General features: G+C 39.6%; 1 protein-coding gene across 1 annotated transcript in view; it reads left to right on the top strand.

Moving 5' to 3' along the window:
• Positions 1-24,972: 24,972 nt before the first annotated feature.
• STXBP5L (syntaxin binding protein 5L) overlaps positions 24,973-26,078 on the top strand; it is a 286,369-nt gene continuing 285,263 nt past the window's right edge. The window contains exon 1 of the mRNA XM_004577863.2: positions 24,973-25,634. Coding sequence (XP_004577920.2) covers positions 25,217-25,634 — 418 coding nt within the window. The 5' untranslated portion in view covers positions 24,973-25,216. The remainder of the gene's footprint in view (positions 25,635-26,078) is intronic.

Consider the following 26,078-nt stretch of genomic DNA (forward strand, 5'->3'; position numbering starts at 1 on the left):
GGAGTGAATCATTGGACGGAAGATCTTCCTCTCTATCTCTCTCCTTCTCTCTGTATATCTGACTTTGTAATAAAAATAAATAAATCTTTAAAAAATGATCTTCAATCTTTTATTCTTATTTTCCATTATACAGTTTTACAGGTATAGAGTTTGACAACAAGTTACTAAACTCTCTACCATTGATTATATCTAGTGTTATCTTCAATCTTTTAAATTATTTATCAATATTTTTACTAGCCTCTAAGCTACTGTCTGGAAGTTTGGAGTTTAGAATCTATGTCAACTCCCAGACCACCAGGAATTCATTTAAGGAATTGAAATGGCAATTTGTTAGCAATTGGCATGTGAGCCCATTTCCTTATCTTTGTTTTTGTTTCTGTATTTAGGCCATCCTGCAAAGTGGCAGTTTCTCATAGCCTGAGACAATAAATGTAGCATCTATATTGGTTAATTTGTGCCCAGTGAGAGAGCACACTAAGAGAATTGGTTTATTATAAAATGCTTCCTGCTGCAGGTACCAGTTTCATTTTTAAAAATAAATAATACAAATAGGATGAAAATCACTAAATTCAGACTCATAAGACTTGTACTTTGTCTTTTTCTCACACATGCAGGGCACTGTCCAGTTATCCAGAGAACTCAGCCTACAGAAGCAAGTGTGTGTTTGGGGGATGGGGAGCAGGGCAGGGTGGACAGAATGATTCTGGTCCTTCATTGCAAACTGCTGCCTTTTCACATTAGGCACACATGCCTGGCCCATCTGTCTTCGAGGACTCAGCAGAGAAGTCAGAAAAACTTTCTCTTCAGTGTTTGGAGCTACATTGCCAAGTATTAATAACTCATTTTATTTGTAACTGATTCTCCAAAGTAGGAAAACAGGTGGTACTTATGAAGAACTCAATAGTAGCCAAATTTCAAAGATCAGATGCTGCAAGTGTTGAATGAGAACGAGCATTTTTTGTTCCTATTCTTACTATAAAAATGTTTGCCGTTGGTCCTTTATCCAACCAGAATACTAATACTTCTGTTCAGGACCTCTCTAGAGCTTGAGCCTATATCCCCAGTCAAATAATTTTCTGAGACGTTCTCCAGGTTGCAGACATAAAGAAATGCCGTCATTTCTTTCCCACAAGATCTTGCTCTAATAAATCGTCACCATCTATTCTCACAATTCAATGAACTATTTAGTAATGATTGTTGTTAAACCTTTCCAAGAGGCAATGATTACACAAGACAATGGAATCATAGAGGAAGATTTCAACCAAGTAGCATGACAGTAGGCAGGATAAGTGCCAATTTTTCAAGCTGTGATCAAGAGATCAGCAATTAACTTCTGAGGATTTCAGGATGGGAGATGTTAGGCCTAGGAGTTGTATTCTTTCAGCTTTTCTTTACTGTGGAAGAATTTCATTTCCTTTTCAAAGACAAAAGAAACCCTTGCTGGGTACATTATTGTTGGACATTATTTTTTGCTTTTAGAATCTGGAATATGTCACTCTAATCCTTTCTGGCCTGCAGTGCTTCCTGTGAGAGGTCAGCTATGAGTCGCATTGCCTTTCCTCTGTAGATCAATTGATTTTTTTTCACATGCATATTTAAGGATCTTTTCCTTATGTTCAATTAAAGAGAGCTTGATTATCATGTGTCTTAGTGAAGATCACCTTTGGTCAACCCTGATGGGAGTTCTGTGCCCATCCTGTATTCTGTTTCCCAATTCTTTCTCCAGATTAGGGAATTTTCCTTTATTATTTCATTGAACACATTTTTAAACCAAGCTTCTCTTTCTGCACCTTGTAGAACTCCCATAACTTTTATATTTGGCCTTTTAATGGTGTCGCCTGATTCTTGAATACTTTTTAAGCTTGACCCAGCTCTGCTTTCAGCTGTTTGTTTCCCCATTCTGACAAGAGAGATCTTTCAATTCTTAGTTTCTTTGTTCTACCTCCTTCATTCTAGTATTGAGATTTTCCACTGAAATTTTAATTTGCTCCGTTGTCCTTCATTTCTAATACTTCAGCTTAATTTTATTTCAGTGTTGCTATTTCCTGTTTGACGTATTTCTTGAACTCCTGTATGTTCTTCTCATTGTTGATAAGAAGATTTATAATGAGTTCTCTAAATCGCCCATTTTCTCAATGTATTCCTCAGTTAACTCTGAGGTTAAAGAAGGTTTTTGTTCCTTTGCAGGGGAGTCTCCAGTAACATTCCTTGTGTCTCTGTCTCTTCTTTTGCTCTTCGCCATTGTGCTTCTGGTTAGCAGATTCTTCTCCTTAAGACAGATTTCTAAGTTGTGTCACCCACAGATCTAGAGTTCAATTTTACTTATTGTGGTTGTTACCCAGTTCTTTATTTGCAGTCATTTGTGCCATTCCATCCAGTGAGTTTCAGGTCTGGATTCTTGTGTTAAGTTTCCACCATGGTCTTCATAACCCCAGCTCCAGCTCACCACTTTCCACCTCCTCTGATCCCATGCCGAGGCTACACTGTTGTCTACACAACCTTTCTTTCTTTTCAAGCAGGTATCAGGATTAGGGGGACACATGTGTCCTAAATAACTAGGTTGTTGTTGATGCTGATCTTGCTGAAACTTGCTGGCTGTAAGGTCTGGAGGTCATCTGGACTTATTTTGTCCCGTTGGATGCCAAAGTTGGTATTATTTTCTCTATGGGACCAGTGCAATGTACTGAACTGTGAGTTCACGTCCAGCTTAGTACATGCACAGCTCACTGTTGTCCTTGCAGTTTCAAAGCCTTTGCCACACTGTACAAAATGGCACTGTGACACTTGTTGAGTTCTGGATCTGTTTGCCATCAGTTCTGGGGGCTACCTGGACCTGTTTTGATAGAACCTGTAGGATGCCATGTCATTGCAATTTGCTGAACCAGAAATGAGTTTGTTCCCAGCTTAGTACATACACAGTCCCTTCCCAAAGCCTTTGTGCCTGATTTGGTTCTGGTGTGGGTGTGGACTATGAAATCCACTCTGTTACCACCCAACCTGTTTTGGATCTGCTGCTTTCTCTACTTCTGGGCAAATAAAACAGTCAGTGGAACAGGCAGTTCTTTGCCTGGGTTCACCTCCTGAGCTCCCAGTGAACTCTCCTTCCCACCTGGTGCTGGTGGAGCTCTGACTGCTGGTGGAGCTCGAATTACTGCCCACTGTAACCAGTGGAGCATCTGGTCACTGCAACACCACACCATTGTTTCCACTGCTCTCATGTCTGTCAGTCTCCAGGTGCCCTTGTGCCATCAGCCTGTCCTCTCCTATTTCCTGGAATGTGCCCTCTCTGCCTTACCCTGGATAATGATTGTCTGTTTGTTTTCCTGATACCTTTTCTGTGCATTACTTCTTCTCATAGTCACGTGTTGACTCCGAGGCTCATTTCTCCTGTCTATTCCCCTCTCTAATGAACAGGTGTTCCTGACTTTTGCTGTTGTTTTAAATATACGCAGATGATCTTTCAATAGTTTTTTTTTTACCTCTTTAGTTTCCTCTAATAACTTTGTTTCCCACATTATGGTGAAAGAATCACTCCATAGGTCCTATCTTAAATGTTGTGCTTGGCAGTGACTGAATCTCTTCATACTTTCAAATTTCCACTCTGAGAACTACTTCTTCTAGCTCATGTATTCAGTGCCTCACTTTCAACAATCCTTCAAGTTTAGCAGGAACAATAAAATATCCATCTTACTACCATTTTTCTAATTGTTCATGTAGTCACTTCTTTTGTGATGTAGCCTGAATTCTGAGGTCAGTCATACAAATTCCCTTGTCTGCATCTTCAGTCTCTTTTCCCCCTCTCCCTATATTGTTTCCATTTGTCTTCAATTATGCTTGAATATAATTTTAAACATATTGCATGCTTAGACCTATTCAGTTGACACAGCTAGAGAAAAAAAAAACAGTGCTGACTGGTCTGTTTTTATAGCCATGATCATTAACTATAGTGGGCTCTTGAAGCTGCATGGCAACTATACTCCCAAGCTATTGAGTTATTCCAGTTTTTCCCTTTCTCCTCTTCTAATTTTTTTTAAAGAATCATGTTTATTTATGTAGTTAGTTGAAAAGCAAAAGGAGAGAGAAGAGAGGAAAGGGAGGGAGGGGTGGAGGGAAAGAGAAAGAGCTGAAAAATGATCTTCCATTGGCTGTTTCACTCCCCAAATGCCAAAATAGCCAGGGTTGGGACAGGCCAAATTGAGGAAATTTCTCTGGGTCTCCAAAATGAGTGGCAGGAATTTAAGTACTTGAGTCATCAGCTGCTGCTTCCCAAGTACATTAATAGGGAACTGGACTGGAAGCAGAACAGTTGGGACTCTATATGGGATGCAGGAATCTCATCTGGCAACTTAACCAGCTCTGTCACCACCCCCTTATGCTGTTTTCCTCCCTGAACTCCAATATTCCCTTCCTCATTATTTTGTTTCTTTTCCCAAGAAATAGAAGTAATGCTCATAGAATATCCAAAGGCAATACCTGAAACATTTATGATCTTATACACTGAGTTTTCTCTTGTTATGGAAATATTTTTGCACTTCTAGACGAAACCAGATCCTTAAGTTATGCCTTCAATCTTTCTCTTTTTTCAAATAATGTCCCCTAACTGGTCTTCCCATTTCTCATGAATTATTGATTTCCTGCTAATGGGCCTTTCCTAATAATAAGCATAATATTTTTATTAAATTTTAAAAATATCAACCCTATCTTACTTGTCTTCTAGCTCATGAGCCATTTCTTTTCTTCGTTTATAGTAAAATCCTAATAAAAAGGTATTTGTACACTTGCTGTCCAATTCTACCCTTCCTGTCCTTGAATGCACTCTAAATAAGCTTTTACTCTTGCCGCTCCACCACAATCACTCCTGTCAATATCATCCATGGCCTTAAGTCCTCATCTTACTAGACTCTCAGTAGCATTTGACACAGCTGAGCACTCTCCATTCTTGTTGGAATGTCTAAGGTTCATTCTATGTAGTTCTTTTTTCCAGCTGTACTCATTCTCTTGACCAGATCTAATATCTTGATCTTATCCAACAGTAATGACTCATATATATATATATATATATTTTAAATGATGTTTACATAGTTGATTAGGATGGGAAGAATCAAGGATTAGGGGAACGTGGGTGAGAGCATTGTTTCCAAATTTTATTTTTATTCCTCCTGTTTCTGGGGTAAGGAGCAAGAAAGGGGAGAAGCAGCACTCAGCCTTCCAACCACATCAGCACCCAGGGATGGGAAATAGCCACCAAATAGCATCCCAGATTTCCTGATGTGGAGCATGTAATGAGGGTTCTGCTTAAATGGTTTCAATAGTTCTGAAATGCTGTCAATCTTGCTGATTCAAGGATGAGAAAAAACTTCCAAGGTCCATTTGCTGACATAGTCTACTTTATAGTCTCCATTCACTCAGATATTTGCTGTCAATTTTTGGCTATTGCAGTTCTCTAATTTGTTCTTCCCTCCTTCCTCTGCTGTAGCACTAAATGTCCTCTGCAGGTCCCAACAGACTACCATATCTTCCATGTGCATCTGGTCATGCCATCCACTGCTCTGTCTTATCCACTGAGGTGATTAATGAATTTATCTTTCTAATATGTAAAACTCAGAGTTTGCCTTTGGATGCCCACCTTCACTATCCAGTTTCCAACTTTCAGGCACTAAAATATGATTAGTTGTTTCAAAAGTCCTGGTCTACCCTTCCCAAACTGTTTGCTTGCTAAGTCTTCCCTTAAGTAGTGAGTGGAAACCACATTCTTTTAATTGTCCAAGCCTGAGGCTGTAAACTTTCAGTACCAGTTTGTATTAACTGATTATCTCTTAATCAATGATTCTTAATATCAGTAGATTATTTTTCAATTACTGATTAATTATCACAATAGTTCAAGTCAGAGAAATTCTATCTTATGTTATTTGGATTAAGAATGTAATCCTAACATTTTTTGGAATCACAATTTAAAAGGGCTTCAGATATCTGGAGGGTATTAAGAGGAAATGACCAAGATATTTAGAGAAAATAATCATGTTTCATGAGGAATAGAGAAATTAAAGACACATTTAACTTACAGAAAGAAGTAGAAGGAAAAGCTGTATCTGGTATATATATTTCTAGAGTTGCATGTGAAAGAATGTTTACCACACTTAGACTACCTATGCTACTTGAGCTTAACCATTGGAAATGTGACTATACTTCCTAATGAGAATGGAGGACTTGAGAATCAGCCACTGGAAGAATATGGTACTATAAGACTTAGGCTATTTAGTTTCTAAGATTATATATGCCAAGGGAACAATGTCTGGAGGTGCATTACAATAGTAATATATTTTTGTACGTCCTAAGGACTTTTGCATGGTTGTTGCTTTTTAATATCCCTCTAGAGTAAAGAGGCAACCCATGGCTTCATTATTCTAAAATGAAAGCTTACTTGGTTGTTACCAAATCTCATGTGAGAAGGAGATGGGCAGGCATCTCTTAGATAGAAAAGTAGAGACTAAAATCTGTCCCAAGAAAATCACATTTTAGATGAATTTTTTACTAATTCTCTTAAGATGAAGTCTTTCCCTCTTCCCCCATGCCTCCCAGGTATGTAAAAGTTTAAAGAAAGGGATCTTTCCCTCAAGGCTGAAAAACAAGAGTTTTATGTGATGTCTTTCACTCATCACTCTAAACCTTTCACTGATCTTTCATAGTAAATAACCTAGTTGCTGACTTAACAAGGAAAAGAAGATTTCCCGTGGAGCTTCAGCTATATTCTTTTTAGGGTCAATGCATTATAGTTGCAGGGTCATATTTTGACTTTTTATAAAATCAATTTTATAATTTTTCAAAACATGATATTTGTAAAGCAATTGTTATCCATATAGGGTGCATTTGAAATCACTTTGGAAGGGTTTTTTTTTTTTTTTTAAACATAATCCTGGATCCCACCCTCAGAGATTTTGCTTCAGTTGATTTGCACTATAGGTAGAGATAACTGAAAGCTCACAATAGTTTTCCATTGTGCAGTCAAAGTTAACAATCTCTTCTCTAGAGGTATTTATTCTTTCTATCACTGGGAAAAATGAGGGAAGAGGTTAGTTGGGGATAGTTCTTCGGTGTATGGTGAAGACTACCAACAGAAAATATTGTTGATATCATTTAAACATTGAACAGCTAACTAGAGTTCATGACCTATATAACTTTTTCAAACTTGAAATGCTATCATTTTATTACTATCCACCACAATACATGCCTATGGAATCAAAAAAATAAATCAAGGACACAGTTTTTACTGAGATACATAAATCAGGATATCTTTGCAGTGTTGCTATATTCCTAGTTGCTATCTCTTTGAGTTGGTGAACTGTTATTTTATTCTGAACTGCTTTTCAGTGCATATGACACAGTTTTATTAGGTTACATTGTGCAAAGCATCATTGAGTCAAAGTGATGTTATTAGTCTGCTAGAAGAAGCTTTTTAACCAGCTGTGAGGGCTCATTAATATACATTATGATGTTAATAGCAGATATGAACTGTGCCTGAGTAGGTGGTAGGGGATAGAAATTTAAACCAAATTAAAAATGTGAGCGAGACAGCAACACATGGGAAATAAATGCTCATTGCCACTAGTCTCAATTATTTTTCTCACTTTCAAGGTCAAGCCAGCAATTTTTCACAACTCCTACCCACAAATGCCCTTCCCGATTGATTGACTCTTACAGCTAGAAGCTCTCCTTACACCCAGGAGGCAATGCTTGCTTTTTTGTCATATTAAAAAATTCTAAATGCCAAAGGGAGAGGAAGACTGGGCTTCTATTTATTTTTATCTGAAAAATAAGAACAACATGCCAATTCTAAAGCAGTTAATCTTATTTCAGGATTAAAAAATTACAAATTCTCAAATATTATGCCAAGGAAACTTATAATTATTCTTACTGGACTTGAATAAAACCTTATAATCACTCTGGTAGGTAGGAATCTTCAAAGTCTTTCCTTCCTCTCAATAAAACATGCTCTCCAGTGTGGGAAAAGAAGTAAAACCTTTCCTTCATTTTATCTTCATCACTTCTATTGTAGGATGGAAAAACAAATCTAATGCTTAGACCTGTGTTGGGCTTTCCCTCATGTATGTATTTGCCCAAAATTCAACCATGGTATGAAGAATCAGAATTATGACTGTGGGCATTGTAAATGTAAGTAGTTCCTAAGGATTCTTAACGGTCATACTGACAGACTGACCTATATACAGTTTAATAGAAGTTGGAGAATGAGATTGAATAGGAGAAGGTAGGAACAAACTGGAAGACAGGAGCTGTTAGATAAACGGGAAGATAACATTTCTAAAGTTACTATTCAGTTGTGAGTATTATGCACTGTGTCAACCTCTCTGGTCTGATCCTAGATATCTCTTTCTTTTGGTGACCTGATAAGTAAGAAACAGTTAGTATGTTCATTTCTCCTGCTGTCCAATAATAACGTAAGTGCAGAATAGGATGTAGACAGAACATAGAACTCAGGACTTGGTCATAGATCGGCTATCACCAAGTAAAGGAGAATGGAGAAAGACTTCTGGTATGTGCAATCTACTTGAATGATGTATCCTAACTGAAACATGGAACAGGAGTACTTTAGTTTGGAATATGTGTTTTGAAGATTTCTTAAAAAACATCATAATGAAAATAACAAGTAGACAGTTGACTAGAGATATTTGGACCTCTGAAAAGAGATACAGGCTCAAGTTCTCAAGTTGTGGATTATTAACATATAGATGATATTTAAAGCCATGGGACTAGACACCTCATAGGATCCAGGAAATAGAATGTAAAGGGTAAAGGAAATAAAGTATGAGCCAATTCAACTCCAGAAAGGAGTGAACAGAGAAGTAGGATAACAAAAAGAATGAACCACAGAAACTAAGAGGAAGGAATATTATAAAAAGAGAGATTTAACTATGTTGAGAAATCAGACATGAAGGAAATTGAAAGGTCTCCCTTATTTTTAAATGTTTGACATGAGTAACCTTAGCAGAGCAGAGTAACCTTAGCCAGAGCAATCAGATAGCAAAAGGGAATTCAGGAAGCTTGAACAACTTTGAGATAACTTATTTGACTGCTAAGGAGAGTAGAGAGAGCATGATGGCTGAAAGGAAATATGAAGTAAAGCAAATTGTTTTTTTTAAAGATTTTTATTATTATTGGATAGCCGGATATACAAAGAGAGAAGGAGAGACAGGGAGGAAGATCTTCAATCTGATGTTTCACTCCCCAAGTGAGCCGCAACGGGCTGGTGCCTGGGAAAGCAGTTGAGGACAGCCCAAAGCCTTGGGTTCCTGCACCCGCGTTGGAGACCCGGAAGAAGTTTCTGGTCCTGGCTTCGGATCGGCGCAGCACCAGCTGTTGCGCTCACTTGGGGAGTGAATCATTGGATGGAAGATCTTCCTCTCTGTCTCTCCTCTCTGTATATCTGGCTTTGTAATAAAAAAATTAACAAATCTAAAAAAAAAAAAAACTTGGAGGATTAGATCCAGAGCTCATAGCCTGGGCCAGGAGGAGAAATCCTTCTTAATTGACAATTGGGTAAGGCAAATATAGGTAACCAGAAATGCAGGTTTTGTTGAAAAGACTTAATGGTAGGAGGAATGGCTTATTGAATGGCTTCTGTTTTATCTACTCAGTGCAATGTCATTAGCAGGGGTTATGGTGGAAGAACGAAAATTGCACGTTGGGAAGGAGAAAGGTTGTGAATAGATGCTGTAGGCTCTAACCTTGTTTCATCAGTTGTCTTATTTCACTTTGGAATCTGTTGGGTTTTTTGTAGTTCTACCTCTTTGCCTCTCAAATTGTAAATTCTCGAATTAACTTCTATCTCCTCGGGCCTTTTCCTTTGCTCTTTTTTCATTTTTTTTTTTTTTTTGCTTTACATTTTCCTTTACTGCAAACTCATTGAAATACTGATTTATGGTGGTTACCAATTTTTGCACTCATTTCATTTGCTTCCTAAATCCTTAGAGATTAGGGAAAGGAAGATGACTGTGAAGGAGAAGAGAGAGCCCTCAATGACTTACGAAAAAAATTAACCAGGTTGAAGAGGCTAAATAGAGAATACAGTTCAATAACAGCCAAGACCATTCTTCTCAATTCCCTCATCTCTTCTTTAGTGAGATGATTGGAAGGAATAGCTCATTATTCCTACAATACAAACGCAGGGCTAATTTACATCATTACTTTCATAGCAGTGCTCTATACTTATGTGTTTGCATGTCTGACAGTACCTCTATTACTATTTCTTCAAATTAGTATTATTTCTTTTTTTGTTGTTGTTTTTTATTTCCTGTAATATATAAAATTATATCCCCAACAAAACACGGAAAATGTATTTGTTGAATAGGTAAGCATTTTATCTAGATTGTGGGTTAATTACATTTTGAAACTCAGACTTGACCTGAAAATCTAGCAAGAAAAAATGTGTATCTACTAATATTCATTTATTTTGGTTAATATGTACTGAATGCGTATCGTGTAACAGACACAATTGTATGTACTGGATAATAAGGCAAGAAAAATGGATTTTTTTTGCAAGTCATTTTACAAATCATAAATTGACTCTTCTGTGTACTCTTAGCATTTTCTCTGCCTATCCTGCACTATCAGCCGCTGAAGCTTTCATTAAGCTTTATCTACGTAAAGTCAACAGGCTCCTTCTTTATGGTTTCCACTGTTTCTCACATCTCATAAAACACATCGTTACTGATCTCCATCCACCCAGCTTTCTTTCTTTCTTGGAGTGTAGAAATTTGTGTAAGTGTTGATGAATTAAAATATGGTAAGCAGATTTTGATTTCTTTATTCTTTATCTAAAAATTCAAGTTCTTTTTAAATTACTTTTTTGAAATATAGAGAGAAACACGCAGAGATCTCCCATCTACTGATTCATTCTCCAACAGCCCACAACATTCAGAAGTGAGCCAGGCTGAAGATCGGAACTGGGAGCTCAGTCTAGGTCTCCTATGTGTGTGGAAGAGACCCACATTGCTGAGCCATCGTGTGTTGTCTCCCTGGGTGTGCATTAAAAAGAAGTTGGAATTTATAGCAGGAGCCAGGACTCCAACCCAAGTGCCCTGAAATAGAATGCAGGCATACCACTACACTGAACGCTCATCTTAGTAAACACATTTTTAAAATGATTTATTTATTTTTATTACAAAGTCAGATACACAGAGAGGAGGAGAGACCAAGAGGAAGATCTTCCATCTGATGAATCACTCCCCAAGTGAATGCAATGGCTGGTGCTGCACCCACCCGAAGCCAGGAGCCAGGAACTTCCTCTAGGTCTCCCATGCGAGTGCAGGAACCCAAGGCTTTGGGCCGTCCTGGACTGCTTTCCCAGGCCACAGGTAGGGAACTGGATGGAAAGTGGGGCTGCTGGGATTAGAACCGACACCTATAAGGGATCCTGGCGTGTTCAAGGCGAGAACTTTAACCACTAGGCCATCGTGCTGGGCCCAGTAAAGATTTTTAAATTTACATATCAGAGTACATATCTTACAAAAGGTCTATTTTTTACCAAGTATTTTTTTCTGCCAACTTCTTACAGTAGTATAAAATTTAAATCAAATGTAATCATACATATAATGAATAAACTTCATTATGGAAAAATTATATGAAGAGAAAAAATTCAGCCAAGCTGTTAATATTATTTAATACAATATTTGCATTGACATTTTCATCATCTGCTATAGAAATTATGGCAGGTTATTACTCTCACACTTGTTTGAAGAACTCAGCTTGCTTAATGATTGTTTATTCTTTCCCTTATTTTTTTCCCCTTAACTTCTTGGCAGGTCTCTCAGTCCTTCATGTGGGATATCAGCAAAGATTTTACAGTGCCAATGAGTATCAATAGTTATTTTCATCTCTGAAAGTCATTACTTAAATAAACAAAACAAAATAACAAAACCCTCAACAGCCCATAAACCAAGCAAACAGTCACAATTCCCTTCAATCCTGGGGTTTGATCAGAGCCAGGGAGATGAGGTTTACATAATTTCTTTCTGTCTGGAAGAGTGATATTTCCATGTTAAAAACAAAGATAGTCAGCCATTTTTGATCTATAGTCACATTCCCTTTTGTCTTGTTTTGCTGGTAAGTTCTTGTGAGGAACTAGCTTAGGACTATAGTGTTCCTCAGATAACACTAGTAGATTCATTGCCTATTTTCCAAGGTTTGCCATTCTGAGTTTCCCCATCTTCAACCAGGCTTATGTTTTTTTTTTTTTTTTTTTTTTTTTTTTAAGATTTATTCATTTTATTACAGCCAGATATACAGAGACGAGTAGAGACAGAGAGGAAGATCTTCCATCTGATGTTTCACTCCCCAAGTGAGCTTCAACGGGCCGGTATGCACCGATCCGATGCCGGGAACCTGGAACCTCTTCCAGGTCTCCCACGCGGGTGCAGGGTCCCAAAGCTTTGGGCCGTCCTCAACTGCTTTCCCAGGCCACAAGCAGGGAGCTGGATGGGAAGTGGAGCTGCCGGGATTAGAACTGGCGCCCATATGGGATCCCGGGGCTTTCAAGGCGAGGACTTTAGCTGCTAGGCCACGCTGCCGGGCCCGAGGTTTATGGTTTTTATAAATGGCTTTTAAATTGATTGTATAGTTATTAAACTACAAAGGCCTGGCTACTCCAGATCATAATAAGTGGCAGTTTGATCATTTTCAAGTTAAGTTCTTCAATTTTGTATGGTGAGATGAACATTTTTAGCCTCATTCTTTTATGATTATCAGTATTCATGTAAGACTGTAGTGCTAAAAATTAATAGTAGTTAGCCATTAGAGTGCTTCTTATGTGCCAGCCAGTGAGTTAAATGTTGGCATGAAATCTTTCACTTAATCTTCACAGCAATCTTGTGAGGTTGATAATTTTTCATTTTATAAGTAAGAAAACTGAAATACAAAGACATAGATAACTTGTCCAACATCACACACTGGGTAAGTGGTAGACTTAGGTCTGTGTAAAACCACAGTTAGCTGCTTTTAAAAATACACCATTGTGTATCTGTCGCTCCCATATGCTTTGCCATTCGAATGTAAAAACAGCATTATGGAAAACAGTGGCATTTGTGGGGAAACTGGACTTTCTTTTCTTTTCTTTTTTTTTTTTTTTTGATGGTTTAGGAGAAAATGGCACAGAATATTTTAAATAGGAGCTGTTCCAGAAAATTTAAGATATTTGGTTTCTCTAATTAAAGCATGCTAGACACAGAGGCACTTCCAAGGTTGAACAAACAAAATAGTATTTGCATTAAAGACGGGACAGTGGCTAAAGACAGCAGAGAACTTGGAATGATAGGAGAGTCAAGGAACTAGGCTGAAAATAAAATTTGTTTTTCTAAGTGAAGAGAGATGGACGGAGGAGAAACTGTATATCACTCGGGCTGTTCCTGTAAAAAGAAACAAAAACCAACCAACCAACCAAAAACCCCCCAAAACAGAAAACCTTATAAAGTTCCTCAGCTTGGCAAAGGTTAAGAGAACAATATGCTTTTTCAAGCAAAGCTAGCAAGAAGCTGACTGGAGAAGCTCCACTCAAAGGACTTCTTGAGTCTGAGGTTGGGCAGCCAGGAAATCACTCATCACTGTTCTGCTTTGGTGATTCTTTTTTAAAAATGGAGGGTTTGGGGAGGGGTGGGGAGAACCCAAGTATCTATGTAATTGTGTCACATAATACAATGTAATTACTGAAGTTAAACAATAAATAATTAAAAAAAATAAAATAAAATAAAAAGCAAAAAAAAAAAAAAAAAAGAATCAATGTAAAAAAAAAAAATGTACAGTAAAAAGTTCTGTGAAAATGTATATAGATACTCCATCTAAACTGAAACCGTGGCCTCAGTGTGGTAGCTCAATCAGCTAACTCCTCATCTTTCAAGCGCCGGGCTCCCATATGGGTGCCAGTTTGTGTTCCAGCTGCTCCGCTTCCCTCCTAATTGCCTGCTTGTGGCCTAGACATTCCCAGCGGAGAAAAGTCCAAAGCCTGGGAGCCTGCATCCACATGGGAAAAGCTCCTGACTTCTGGGCTTTGGATCTGCTCAGCTCTGGGCTTTGTGGCCAACATGGAAGTAAACCAGTGGATGAAAAAATCTTTCTCTGTGTCTCTCTTCCATAAATCTGATCTGCCTTTCTAATAAAAATAAATAAATCTTTAAAAAATAAGCCATAATCAATTACATTTTTGGCCACACTTCTCTGTTTTGTTTAGTTTATTATTCCTATGAATCTTTAAAACTCTTTACAAGCTTTCTCAACATTCAGTTTTTAAAAAGTTAGTGCAGACTGTATCCGATTTCCTTTTACAAGGGTTCTCCACATATATCTAAGTTCTTAATGAAAATATAAATTTTTGAAAACTTTTAAAACTAAAGTGTAGATTCTGCATGAAGTATGAAGACATAAAATGTTGACACACTAACATACCCTAACAATCTAGAACTTTATCAAATAGGCAGCATAAAAATATTCTTTCCATTTGCAGATATAATAATATAAGGTTAGAAACAAAATATTCATAATATGGAGATAATTAAATTAGTTTCAGACTATTCAGATGATTTAATATAACATTGATATTCAAAATTGGTTGTGACTGAACATATTTTAACTAAATGGGGGATGTGCCCAACAAAATGTTTAGCTGAAAACAGTAATCAAAGTTTCCAATTTTTCTAGCTGTTAGACTGCTGCCTAGGTTGGCTTGTACCCAGGCACAGGTTATACTGCTGGAAGAAAAGCAGCCAGAAAACCAGGCATTCTTGGCCTGGTTAATGCCAAATATCTATTTACCATACCAGTGTGTCAGCATAGTTATCTACTCTATTTATTATTATTGTTGTTGTTATTGTTCAATATGTGAGGAATTCTGAACACAGCGGAATTCAAGGGACACTGGGCTGGAATATGTCTCCCCTGTCACTAGGCACACCATGTACCACCACTTGACTGGGATTGCCTGGGGGGAAAAGGTCTGGCACATGCAAAGGCTAAGACTGAGGGCAAAACCACTCAAGTAGCACCCTCAGAACATTCTTCCACATGTTGGGATCTCTAAGGTATTATCAAATGACCACCTTTCATGCCTGGATTCTGACATAGTTTGGCAGCAAGGAGGGGACTCCTCTTCTTCCCCCAAAGCAGACACAGGTGAAAAAACAAAAACAGAACTTAAACATATGTCCCACCCAGCTTCCTCCATACCTCAACCTTCCTTGTCCTACCTGGAGGCCCACATGGCCCTCTCAATTGTATTAACAATATTAAAAAATAAAAAATTAAAAATAAAACAAAAAATTTAAAAAATTTCCAATGTGTTTTACCAGTGTCTTATAAAGAAATAGGAATATGTGCTTGTATTTTTCAGAATGTCTATAGTAAGCACGCATCACTTTTTAAAAAAGATTTTAATTTTATTTTTATTGGAAATATACAGAGAGGAGGAGAGACAGAGAGGAAGCTCTTCTATCTGATGATTCACTCCCCAAGTGACTGCAATGGCTGGAGCTGCGCTGATCCGAAGCCAGGAGCCGGGAGCCTCTTCTAGGTCTCCCGTGCAGGTGCAGGGTCCCAAGGCATTGGGCCATCCCCGACTGCTTCCCCAGGCCACAGGCAGGGAGCTTCCAATTCTGATATTCTGTCCTCTTCTGTGTTCATTCTGTTGGTTAGGCTTTCAATTTTGTGCTCTATATCGAGGATTCCCTTTTTGACTTGATTTATTTCTGCAGTGACATGGTTTTCAAATACCTTGGACTCTTCCCAGCGCTTCTCACTGTCTCTGATGAATTTCATCACTAGTTTCTTAAATTCCTTATCTGGTATTTCCTCTATGTCTTCATCTTGCATCTCAGATATTGAGATTAGTTTTTGGTTGTATTGGGAGGGAGTGCTTGATCTTTCTTCTGGGTCAGTGCTTTTTCTGATACTTCTCCTCATTGTGTTTTTGCTTCTTGTTGTTTTGGGATTTTAGCGTCTGACTTGCTTGTCCACAGCCGTTACCCTCAGTGCTGTAATCTGTAGGAGGTGTGATCTAGCTGCTGCTGTATGGGGTGCTGGCATAAGCGTTATATTTCTTACTCTATTGGGTACAGCAGGTGATGGTGGGGTTGTTGTTAGGTTGCTTTGTTTGTGCCTGGGTTTATATTTCTGCCACCTGGCTCCGTTGCAGCCAGTTGGTTGGGAGTTGTCCTACGTGTGCCAATAGGGGTAGAGTGTAGATGATAGAATTTGTAACCTTGGGCTTCTTGTCTTTGCTCTGGGTAGTTGTATAGCTTGCGGTTCTACACCCAGCCTAACCCTCACAAATGTTTTGCCTTGTTGGGAAGCACACTGCGGTGGGCTTGCCTGTGCTTCTTCTTGGCTCAGCAGATCTGTTGGGTGGTGCCAGCACCTCTGAGGCTACAGCTGAGTAGAGCAAGGGGTGCTGCCTGAGTCACCAGCTGCTTGCTGCTCAGAGTTTGTAATCTACAGCCCTGAGCTGGATCAGGAGGCTTTGTGGGCCAGCTCTAGTGCCAGGCCCCTTCCCCAGCGGCTCCCTCTCAAAGGCATTGCCCCACTGAGATTCACTCTGCCGAGCTGCGCCTCGGCTCTGGGTCACAAGCCTGGCACAATGGGGACTTCCACCTCAGTGCCGAGCCGATGCACTCCTTCAGGGCTTGAGGTTAGCACTGCAAGGGCCTCTGCTGCTTGAAGCTTGAAATCCCCAACCCTGGGCTGGTTTGCAAATTTCTGCGGGCCTCAGCCCCGAACTCTGCTCTCTGGAATTCCCACTCAGAAGTGCTGCTCCACTGAGAGGCGCAACATCGCCTCCCGCCACCCGGGCAGGCAGGCTTTTCTGAGCGGGCTCCCACTGGGAGAACCTGTCTGGCCGATTCCGATTCCGCTGAGCCGGCTCTGGTTTGGCCTCTCCAGCTGAGCCCAGCAGGGGATTCTGCCTGAGGCAGTGGTTGTTCTCTGCTTTGAATTCACAGCCCTGGCCCCTATACGAAGCTACTTCTTAGTTGCACTTTCTCAACGTTGGAAGCGGAGCCCTGAGAGGCACAGAGCTGTGAGGGGCACGCAGCCGTGCCCCTACTAGTTTGCTCTTCTGCCCAGGTCGTGAGGTTCTGCCGAGTGTTGCCCAGCCTCTGGAGCTCAGGCTGAGCCCAGCAATAGGATCCACTGGATTCTTTAGCAGCCAGTCCACTGTTTGGAGCTGATATGGGGGTTTCTGATCCCCAGTCCCACAGCGCCGCTCCAGTTCCCTCTGCACTCTCTCAGAGCTGCTGAGCAGTTGGGAGGCACGCTTCTGGGAAATCTCCCCTGCTTGTCCTCCACTTCTGCAGGGGATGATGTCCCCTATGATCAGTCCAGTAGCCTCCTCTTGGGGCTCCTGCCCTCCAGTGGACTGGTGCCCCTGTCAGTGTGGGTGCCTATCCTTCCAGCCGCCTCTGTTTTCCCTGGGACGGTTGAGACTTGCCGCCTTCCCCCGCCTGGGATTGTGACTCACCAAGTTTCTCGCAGCCTGCTGTATTTTCTTTCCCACTTTTTGCGGCTGTTCCTTCACACTGTGTAGATCTTGCTTTAGTGAACTCCAATGGCCTTCCCGCTCTTCTCCCTACAATTTTGTGTTTCCTGGCCTGTTTCTCTGCTGGATCGGTTCCCCTCTTTCCCTACTCCACCCTATACCAGCTCTCTGCAGTCGGCCATCTTTCCAGGCAGGGAGCTGAATGGGAAGCGGGGCTGCCGGGATTGGAACCAGCATTCATATGGGATCCCAGCACGTTCAAGGTAAGAACTTTAGCTGCTAGGCTATTGCTCTGGGCCCATACCTTACTTTTATAATTGGACACATATAATGGAATTATTGGTAAAACATGAGAAAAATATATCTCTAAGAAACTGTGATTTGTGTAAGCATACTTTTGAAAATGTGTGTGTGTTTTATTCCTACTATAATCTACATTTCACTTCTATTGACCAGTGTCTATCATTGTTGTCCCTTTAGTTACCTTATCAATGAGACTTTGTAGTGTTTACAAACAAAGTTTGGTGAACCTTGATTAAATAAATCAAATGGGGGTGGGGGAAGGTAATGTAACCCAAACCCTCATTCTCTGTTTCAGTTTTAGTCAACCTACTAATGCAAGCAAAGGACTGTTCCATTGATAATAATTAGAAAAGAAATTCAATCTAACACTAATTCTGTAAATTATTTCACTACATTCTACAAACCACTTTTCCTTATGTAATTGCATCTATTTATTATCATGGTCTATATTTGCTCTGATATAAAAAGGGAAAAGGAGGCACAGAGATTAAACGGGTGTGTTAGTGCTATGATTAGTAAGCTTAGGACTTGTTGTAAGACTAAATCCCCTTCTCCTACCACATCACAATGTGATGGATAGATACATGAAAATCTGTTTTAGAATATGCACAAAGAGCTAATTGTAATTGTTTAATAGCAAATATTTGAGTTTTGCCCTTGAAGGCATGAGTTCTGTTTGCAGTTCTGTTATTGATTGTGTGCTGAGCCATACTTTGTATGTTTTGATTCTATCCTAAAGACCTCTACTTGCTTATCTGAACCCCATGAGGCTGTGACACTGTTTAGTTATCCCTGTAATTTCCCCTTTTATGGGCTTGCACTGCGCTGAATAAGGACTGGTCACTATTTTCTGCCATGCTGATGGAAATTTGTCAGACAACTATCAATTGGTACGCTGCCTGATGGATAGATAACAGAGTCAGAGAGAAGTCAGATTAACACATAGAAAAGAAATGCAACTATTAATCTTCCTGGAAAATTTGCCAGAAAGGGTATAGGTAGCACCTTATTTTATACTACATTATTATTATTATTATTATTTTAATTACATTGCATTGCACTACATTATTTTAAGCCTGATAAGCAATATGGATGGTGTTGGAACTTTGTTGAGGAGTCAGAAGTGGTGAAATACTGTTTCTTAGTGCAAGACTTAATACCTCACATCCGGCAGATTGGAAAATTTCATATTTCTCATACAAATAATTTGCGCACTAGCTTGTGGTAAGTTTTGTGCCATCACTATCCACCCAAATTCTCTTTTGAGCTGTTCTGTTATTCATTGCGACTACAGTCTCTCTGAGCAAATTAGTACTTCCTTGCTACACCTAATAAACTACTGATTCACTAATTTTCTTCTATTTTCCTGGAGTGCCCTTTTGTGACTCTGTTTACTGAGATTTGTTGTGAAATAAGAATTTGGTCATTTTCTTGTAATCCATTAAGTCTCCTACTTCTGATACTTGGTGCATATAACCCCCAAAGTTTTTTATTCTGTAGTACCCAAGCTACTGGTCATTTGTTTTTAATTCTTCTGCTGTCTTATCCTAACACTTGAATTTTGCCCATTGCTTTCTAGTATCAAGTATCTATGTAATGAAATTTCATTTTTTTTTAGAAAATTATCATAAGGTAATGACTTTGTAATATTATTTATAAGAATTCAAATTTCTGTTTTAAGACTTACCACGTACATATGTCAATTGTTACCATGCATGATTTTTGTGGATATTAAATAAGAAACAGTTTTCCCACCATTTCATCTGAAGTTATGCAGAGTTTGAAGACCATATTGATGTAGATTGAATTGTGTCCCTGAATTGTGAGCAGAGTTCAAAAAGTTTGTGGGAAAAGAAATGAAAAGGTTAACATTTTAAGAAGTGTAAATTTCTTGATTCTTTTCTAAACAATTATACCAGTTATTTAGTCTATTCCCAAAAAACTGAAGTTCTTGAGAATTCAACCAAATCAGTGTAGTCTTTTCTATGGAGTCAACAGATGAAAATGGATACACTTTAAATAGAATTTAAGATTATGGAAGAAATAAAAGTCAGGAGCAACTAGATCAAGACTGTAAGGTGAATGCCTAATAGGTTCCTATTAAAACTGTACCAAAATATGACCAGGTGTAGCAAGCTAATGCTGCAGATAATCCATGTGGGTGTCGGATCAAGTCCTGGCTGTTCTATTTCAGCTGTTCTACTCAGCTTCCTGCTGACAATCTGGTAAAGTGGCAGAGGACAGACTAAGACTTTGAGACCTTGCACCCATGTGGTGTACCCAGAAGAAGCTCCTGGCTATTGACTAGCAGTCATTTAGGGAGTGAATTAGCACATCAAAGATCTCTTTGTATGTCTCTCCCTCTCTATAACACTTGACTTTCAGACAAAATAGATAAATATTTAGTATAACTGTCAAAATTATCCTGTTTGATGAGAGGAAAATCAGGAGCTTGTCATAGAGAAGGAGGACTTTCCGATAAAGCTTTACAAGTGTTTTTCTGTTAAAGCTTTGAATGACTTTCTTGAAATACTCTCCCAATAAGCAGATGTTATTGTTTGGCCCTCCAGAAAGTCAACAAGCAAAGCGCCTTAAGCATCTTAGTAAACACGCCATGCCCTTTGCTCTCTACCGTTCATTTTTACTTTAGCTAGACCAGTTCTTCCTTTAGGTAGCCACTGCTTTGATTGTACTTTTTCTTTAAGATTATGCTGGTAAGGTCATATTTCACTGCTTATTTCAATTCTTCAAGGAATTGCTTCAGGATCTTGACCCTATATATATTAAACTATATATTATGTCAAACTGTATATTATATATTATACTACTGTATATATATTAATTATATATAATACTGTATATATAGTAATTACTTCTAAAGTGAATATGACAACCTGTTAGCAATAGTTAAATTATAAAGTGCTACTATTAAGTTAATTTGGGCGAAAGAGTTTTGACCCTCATCAAATAGAATGTTTGTTGCATTTGTTATTTTCCATTTTGAGCTAATCGAGATTTGTATTATGCTTACTGTTGTTTCTGCTGTTAATCATTGGTCCTTTCCATTTAGGGTATGAGCTAGATTGATTTTTCTTTACGTATGGAGGTAAATGGTCGCCCTCTGGGGCTTTCCTCTTAAATATCTGCTTCGTCCCTTATTGAAATGAAATGAATTATACATTTGCAAATTGCTTTCTTTGATAATTTTCCCCATCAATTTAATATAAAACACCAATGATTTTATCGTTTTTCCACTCCAACTTTATCATCAATTTGATGTTTTTGCTCCAGTATTAGCAGAATTCATCTCTGATAAATATTCTATTCAAATGGATGACTTGTCCTTCTTAATGCCTCACTTAGATCCTATTAGAAGTGTTATGTTAGTACAAGTTTATTTTGGTGCAAAACTTCCTTGAAGTTTATGCATAGTTTTTTTCACAGAAAACATTTTTTCATGAGTTTTTTGAGGGCCTCTCTTTTTGAAGTTTTAACCATCAGTATCTCAGGATATACCCATGTAATATGATAAAACCTTTAAAGAGGCTATTATGTTGAAGTGAATATCTCAGATTCTTATCCAATTTGATTGGCACTCTTATAAGAAGAGGATATATATATATATATATATATATATATATATATATATATGACACAGCAAATGGATGCCCATGGGAAAAAGATTATGCCATGCCACCTGCAAGCCATTGAGAGAGGGCTTAGAATAAACCAAACCTACTGATTGACTCCAAAACCGGGAAAACATGTTTCAACTGTGCATTTTACCCTGCAGTAGTAGTTTATTATGTTGTCTCTGGGAAATTAATACACCTAAGAGGGAATTTCAAAGAATTTATGGGGGAAGATGAAATGAATGAAATTTGAATGTGAATTTTCCTTGAACTTTATTTTGGAAGATTTATTTTTATTGAAAGTCAGGTTTTACAGAGAGAGGAAAGGCAGAGATATCTTCCATCTACTGGTTCACTCTCAAACGGTTACAAGGGCCAGAGTTGAGCTGATCTGAAGTTGGGAGCCAGAGGTTCTTCCTGGCTTCCCATGTGGGTGCAGGGGGTCCAGGTCTTGGGAGCCATCCACTGCTGCTTTCCCAGACCATAAGCATAGAACTGGATTGGAAGTACAGCAGTTGGAACTTGATTTGGTACCCATATGGGAGGCTGGTGCTTGCACACGCTGGCTTTTTTCTTGAACTTTTGGAGCTCCTCGTATATTCATTAATTCAGAGGAATTGACCCCACTCTCCACTTTTACTATTTAATCTTTTACTAGATTAGTGGCTAAGAGCATGATTTTAGAAGACAGATAGTCTTGGATTTAAAGAATGAATTATTCACTTAAGTGACCTTGGGTTAATTTCCTCAGTGATTTTGAGTCTCAGATTTCCTCATCTATAAAATACTTATCTTACAGAGTTATAATAATGAAATTCAGAGATGGTTGTAAAGTCCTAGTGTAGTGTTTACACTATAACTGCTAAGTAACTGGCATACATTTTTATCTTCATGTAGAATGGATCATTTACATGTATAGCCAGTCTAACAAATTTCCTTCTCAGTGTTAAGTGCTACACATATATCTACTTCCTATAGTTATTTGATTACTTTTCGGGAGTGCAGAAAAGATGATCAGTTAAATTGCTGGTTTGATTCCAAGTAAACAAACCCTTTTTGTGCTTTATAAATACACTCTCAATGTATATCCTAAAAATTCTTCTGATAGATTTAAGTGATCAGACTATTTTTCTTTCAGTTCTTCTCTCTCATGATTTTAGAAATAACTTTAGACTTAGTCAGAAACTGTACCCTACTAATTCTTCTCCATGAGTTGATCTTTCCACTGTTCAGGGAAGTTAATGAAAGCTTCTAATTATTATTACTTGATCCAACTCTAAAATTTCCAGTAAGTATTTAAAGATGTGTTTTATGGTCTTGTTTCATTCCTTACACCTTATTTCTTTTTAATCAGTTTGGAATGAAATTTGCTCCCATAGATATTTCATTATACTTTGCCCAACTAGAAGGAATTTTAGGCTACAATTGTTAATGCTGTCTATTCATACGCACAAGACATTCCTTTTGCTTATTTCTGTCCTTTATGTAGTTTGTGAAATAATATCAAAAATCCTGTTGTTTCCCTCCTTGTCTCTGAGATTGCAGTTACACTGAACTTTCTACTTGTTGTCCTATATTCAAATTAGTATCAACTGATGTTTTATGTCATATATATAAATATGATTTTATGCTGGCTACTGTAGAAGAACAAAAATATTTAGAAGAATTCCAAAGAATCTATAATATAAGTATTCTCCTGGCCCATATTTGTTTTTTAGGCTTCTAATATTTCTTTGGAAGCATTCATATACTTGAACTTGGCTTTTCTTCTATTTCCCATACATGCTGCCCCATCTGAAGGAATATTTATTCTGTCACCTCTTTTTAACTCATCAAATTCTCTCCTGGATCCTGAAGAAGGATCTTTATAAATCATGTATGTACTTTTTTCCTATGCTATTCCCCATTTTTTAAGTTAAAAAGTCACTTAGTTTGATGTAACATGATTATAGTATTCGGTGATTTAAGAAGCTTCTTTTGTAACATCACATGTCACTTTGTTGAGCTTTTTGTCTTCCCTGTCATCAAAATATCAAACCAGTTTCTATAAGCATAGCGTTATTTTCTTTTATTTGATAGTTAAGGAATTATGGATGGACCTGCTGATTTAGATGCTTCAAAAGACAAGTCTGAGATAAAAAAGAAAAAGCACACTTTTTAGACAACCTCATATATTGTTGGGAATTCATTATATAATTTGAAACCTTATCAAGACCTAGTTTACATCACACCTTTTTTTTAAGATTTATTTATTTTTTTAATTGGGAATGTCAGACATACAGAGAGGAGGAAAGATGTGGAGGAAGATGTTCCGACCAATGTTTCACTCCCCAAGTGACAACTCAGCTGATCCGAAGCCAGGAGCCAGGAACTTCTTCCAGGTCTCCCACATGGGTTCAGGAACCCAAGACTTTGGGACGTCCTTGACTGCTTTCCCAGGCTACAAGCAGAGTGTTGGATGTGAAGCAAGGCCGCTGGGATTAGAACCAGCACCTGTATGGGATCCTGGCGTGTTGAAGGCGAAGATTTTAGCTGTTAGGCCACTACGCTGGGCCCCACAAACTGTTTTTGTTCCTCCTTCATTTTTAATGCTGCCAAACCTGATAGACTTGTATACTTTCTTATCAGTATTTAATAGTGATTAGTAAATCAACTGTTCAAAATTGTCAAGTACCTAGAATAAATAAATAAAATATTGTGAGAGGTGCTAATCCAAATAGGAGAAATACATAGTACTGTGCCTACCTTTAAGAGAATGACTGTCCATCTGTGTCAATGGGACTGCAAGACCGTATGGGGTAGGTAAAAAAAGAAAGTAAGATAGACATGAAGTACCTAAAGCCTAGAAAAGAGGAGTGTTGAGCTGAAGATGTAAAAATAGCTTTATGTCACCAGCATCATTTCCTTGCAATGTCTTCGGGCAAGTGATTTCTCTTTTCAAGTATTCCCTGTTCTGCCTTGTATTGGGGGTAGAAAGGAAAGAAGGAAGTAGGAGGTGACAAAATCATTCTAGCACAGTAAAACTGAAGACAATGTTTGGGGTGATTATTACTGAGCTCTGTTTTGTTGCCTAAATTATTTTCGATAGTTAACTATGTCCACCTGAACACCCTTCATTTTCTCAGCTGAATAAATGTAACAATTCAGTTACATTTCAGATTGAGAACAAAATCTCCCCATCCCGATACAATTCTCTCCCACTTCACCCCTCCTCGCACCAAATGATGCGTCTTTCAATATCATTATTGTTAGTCACGAGAAAAGCTTAAACTATATTGTAGACACGATTTATTTAATGCAATACAATATTTCATTAAAACATTGAGGAGCTTTGTACACATTTATGTACGAAGGGAAAGTAGTTCTACTTATTAGCGGGATCTGGAAGGCTACAGATACAATATAAAGAGTAGATTCCAAAATTACAGAAATAGAATGCCTTCCAGCACGGCTGATGCATAACAAGTAATTATTAGGTAACAGCTAGTGGGAGTTAATCCCAAAAGTTGTGTGCAGGTGGCAGGGCTGCGAAGGGAGGCAAGTAGACACACCTGGAGGCTCACAGAGCTGGTTGCAAAACACTTGTCCAATCAGACCAAGGTAACTCTCCCTGCAGCCCTGGACTACGGGCACCCAAGTTCGCACGCCTGCAGGCTTTCTATTGATTCACACTCGCGTCCTTCAACAGGTAGCGCCAATTACAGCCCCCAACACACGACTCCGCAGGAGACTGGCCAACGTCGCTGTCCGTCAAATGCGCACGTCTACTTTTCTAAATTCCTCTCCCCCTCCCTCTCTCTTTGGCTTTTTCCTTGGGCCTATCCCCAGATGTCTTCCGCGCCTGGAGACCGTGGAACCGGGCTCTGTGGAGCCTAGGATTGGTGTCGAGCTCTTCCAGCCCTTTGACGTCCAGGAGCGCTCCCCTCCCTCTCCGCCGCCCCGCGCGGCCCGGGGGCGGGGCCGGCTCGGGGGCGGAGCCTGCCTCCCACGGCGGGAGGGCGGAGCCTGCGCTGGAGCCGCCTGCTCGCTTAGGACCTCGGAGAGCGCCCGGCGCCGCGACCAGAGGGACTGGAGAGGCGGCCGGAGCCGGGCCGGACAGACGCCTGCGAGCCCGCCTCTCTCTGCGCCCGCAGCTTCTCAGGCTGGCAGGCAGCTAGTGGCGTCTGAGGAAGGTGCCTCAAGTCTGGGGTCCGAGAGTCATCCCTGTGGGACGCCGCCGCCGTCCAGCCGCGGCTCCCTCACACCTGTGTGGTGTGCGGTGCGGTGTGGTGTGTGCGCGTGTGGGAGTGCGTGTGCACGCCCGGCACGAGTGTCCGTGTGGCGGCTGTAGGTGCGTGTGCCCCGGCCTGGCGCGCCAGTGTCTGTGTGAGCGTGTTTGTGTGTTGGCGCGCCCGCGGGCGACAGCAGCCCCGCGCCTCGGCGCTCGGCCCCGGGGGCAGGCACAGCGGGAGCGGCGGCTCTGCGCGCCCAGAGGGCTGAGGCGGGACTCGGGCCGCAGCCGACATCGCCACCGCCGCTGCCTCACGTCCCCCCAGAGCGGCCGCCGAAGGCTGCGGGGAGAGCGGACGGCGGGCCAGCGAGTGCGGCTGCCGGAGGGGGGCCCTGAGCCCGGGCGG

Source organism: Ochotona princeps, chromosome 3 (genome assembly GCF_030435755.1).
Source record: "Ochotona princeps isolate mOchPri1 chromosome 3, mOchPri1.hap1, whole genome shotgun sequence".
Taxonomy (NCBI): domain Eukaryota; kingdom Metazoa; phylum Chordata; class Mammalia; order Lagomorpha; family Ochotonidae; genus Ochotona; species Ochotona princeps.